General features: G+C 43.5%; 1 protein-coding gene across 6 annotated transcripts in view; it reads right to left on the reverse strand.

The window, feature by feature from the left end:
* Positions 1 to 2,795, reverse strand: part of WHSC1 (Wolf-Hirschhorn syndrome candidate 1) — a 93,497-nt gene that overhangs the window by 66,461 nt on the left and 24,241 nt on the right. For all 6 annotated transcript variants that reach the window (XM_011936765.1, XM_011936764.1, XM_011936763.1 and 3 more), the window contains one exon: positions 417 to 583. In XM_011936765.1, the coding sequence (XP_011792155.1) occupies positions 417 to 583 (167 nt within the window). The remainder of the gene's footprint in view (positions 1 to 416; positions 584 to 2,795) is intronic.

The raw sequence follows: 2,795 nt of genomic DNA on the forward strand, positions 1-2,795 counted from the left end.
TATAAAAACCAATTTTAGAATTCAGCCCAACATAATACTTTTATTGTTTCTTTAAACCAGAAATCAATTCCTATCACATTACATTAATATAATCCCTCTCTATGTATGTGTGTGTGTATATATTTATATGTGTGTGTGTGTATATGTGTGTGTATATATACATATAAAAATAAAAGTTCTAAAACAAGTTATCTCTGAGAGTCATCAAATGAGCAAAAAAAAATAAGTTGTGTCTCTAAAAAAACTTTATCATATTGTAACATAGCATTCTTGGGCAAAAGTCAACTATGAAAGAGATTGTTAAGCTATTACAATATTTCGAGCAAGTAAGTATAAGTTCAAAACAAAAATAAGTTAACTTAAAGAATAAAAATTAAATTTCTGGTTTAAAAGTAGACTGAAGGGTCATCTATCACCTTAATTTTCTCAGCTTTCGTGGGTGCCTGCTTGGCACTTTCCTGGCATAATTTTTCAAACTGTCCTTCTCCTTCAAAAGCTACGAGGCTCTTCTCAAATATCCAAGCTCTTTCTGGGGCGTCACCAAAGAACTGTACGTGATACTGGCGTGCACTCTTTTTCTGACCTAGTTTTTAAAATAAAATGTTAGAAAATGAAAGTTAGTTCTGGGATGAAATTAATCAAATCTACTGCTGTTTTGCAGTTGTTTTCCTTGGTGTTGTTTGAGCCTGTTAACCTCAAAATAAGTTCCATACTTATCCCTACCATGCCACATGCCAAAGAGGGAAACTAACTTACAAGAGACTCAGATAAGGTTCTAAAATTGACTGGGAAAGAAAGCCAACCAGGCCAGGCGCGGTCCCTCAAGCCTGTAATCCCAACACTTTGGGAGGTTGAGGTGGGTAGATTGTTTGAGCTCAGGAGTTTGAGACCAGCCTGGGCAACATGGCAAAACCCCGTCTCCACGAAAAATGCAAAAATTAGCCGGGTGTGGTGGTGTGCACCTGTAGTACCAGCTACTCGGGAGGCCGAGGTGAGAGGATGGCATGAGCCTGGGAGGCAGATGTTGCAGTGAGCCAAGATTGTACCATTGCTCTCCAGCCTGGGTGACAGAGCCAGACTCTGTCTTAAAAACAAAAAAAAAAGAAAAAAAAAGAAAGAAAAAAGCTAGCTAGCCGACTAAATGCACTCCTTTATTCCCTCTTAAAAAGATACCAAATAAGACAAGAGGACATCTGCAAGAAAGGAGTGACAGCAGCAGTGAAGGAGGCAGTATACTGGCATCACACGACCTGGGTTCAAATACCAGCCCTGCTACCTAACAGCTAGCTACCCCGCTGTCTCACAGTGCTAGGGGGACAGGAGCATCAGTGGCCTCAGAGAGCTGCTCAGACCACAGAGTAACCCCACAGATGCCCACTACTCTTAACTCTTAGCTGAGAGGAAGAAGCCATGTCCCACAATGCAGCCAGGGGGGACTGGATGAGGACAGAAAGAGGCCCAAAATCCAAGAGAGGAGGTACCAGATTCCACTGAAGTCAAATGAGAAGGTGAATACAGGTAAGCAGGTTAAAAAGTCAGATCTCTGTGCCAGGTGAGAAGAGGGAGGGGGATCTCCCTGGGGCACTGAGGTGGGGAGGGTGGCGGTTGCCACTCCCTGTCCCCTCATGCAGAACACTGGCCCCGAGGAATCAAAGGATACTTCCTGAAGACCTGAAGTGCTCCAAAGGAAAAATCTCTCCAGTGAGTCTTTTGGAGATTCCCCTAATTAAGTGGCCAATAGCCAATCAGACCCTCTAACGCAAAGGAGGGTGGGATAACCAAGCCTCCCCACCCATGGGTGCAGGCAGCTCTAAGTGCTGTGCTCTTAAACACAAGCCCAGCACCAAGGAACCCCTGGACCCAGGGAAGCATCCAGTATGAATGAATCCAAAACACACAGAAATGAATGGTCCTCTGCGGGGCCACAGACACAAGACAAGGGAAGAGAAGACACCCAATAGAGAAACCCCGTGTGCTATGAAAAGAGAACACAGAAAAACAAAGAGGTATTTGAAATTCTAAAATACAACTATGAAAAAAAAATTCAACAAGAAAGCTTGGAAGATAAGATATCTCCCAGAAAGAAGAAAAAAATTAAGATGAAAAATACCTATTTCCATAGCAACCTGTAAGATCAATCTAGGAGGTCGGATACCCAAATAATAGGCTTTCTGGAGAAACAGAGAAGCTCCAAGAATAAACCCAAAATCAAGTCTCCAACTAAAACAGCCCTAAATGTCCCAACATCCACAGCAGAGCACACCCTGCTGAAATTCAAGCCGCTTAGGGTTGGGCGAAGAGCCAGACTCCAACTTAATGGAACAAGAAATAGAATAGCAAGGCATGTGAATAATAGCAAATTATGTGAAGAATGGCCAAAAACTCTGGATGCTATCAAGAAATGGAGTAATACCTTCAAAATTCCTAGGGGAATTTCTTCTCAACATAAAATTCTACACCCAGTCAAACCATCAATCAAGTGTGAACATAGAAAAGCAGCATATTCTAGGCCAGGCACGGTAGCTCACGCCTGTAATCCCAGCACTTTGGGAGGCTAAGGTGGGCGGATCACCTCAGATCAGGAGATCGAGACCAGCCTGGCCAACACGGTGAAACCCTGTCTCTACTAAAACAGAAAAAATTAGCCACGCATGGTGGTGTGTGCCTGTAGGCCCAGCTACTCGGGAGGCTGAGGCAAGAGAATCACTTGAAACCAGGAGGCAGAGATTGCAATGAGTCAAGATCGTGCCACCGCACTCCAACCTGGCAACAGAGCAGGGCTCCATCTCAAAAAA

This window comes from Colobus angolensis, unplaced genomic scaffold (assembly GCF_000951035.1).
Source record: "Colobus angolensis palliatus isolate OR3802 unplaced genomic scaffold, Cang.pa_1.0 Scaffold157, whole genome shotgun sequence".
NCBI lineage: Eukaryota > Metazoa > Chordata > Mammalia > Primates > Cercopithecidae > Colobus > Colobus angolensis.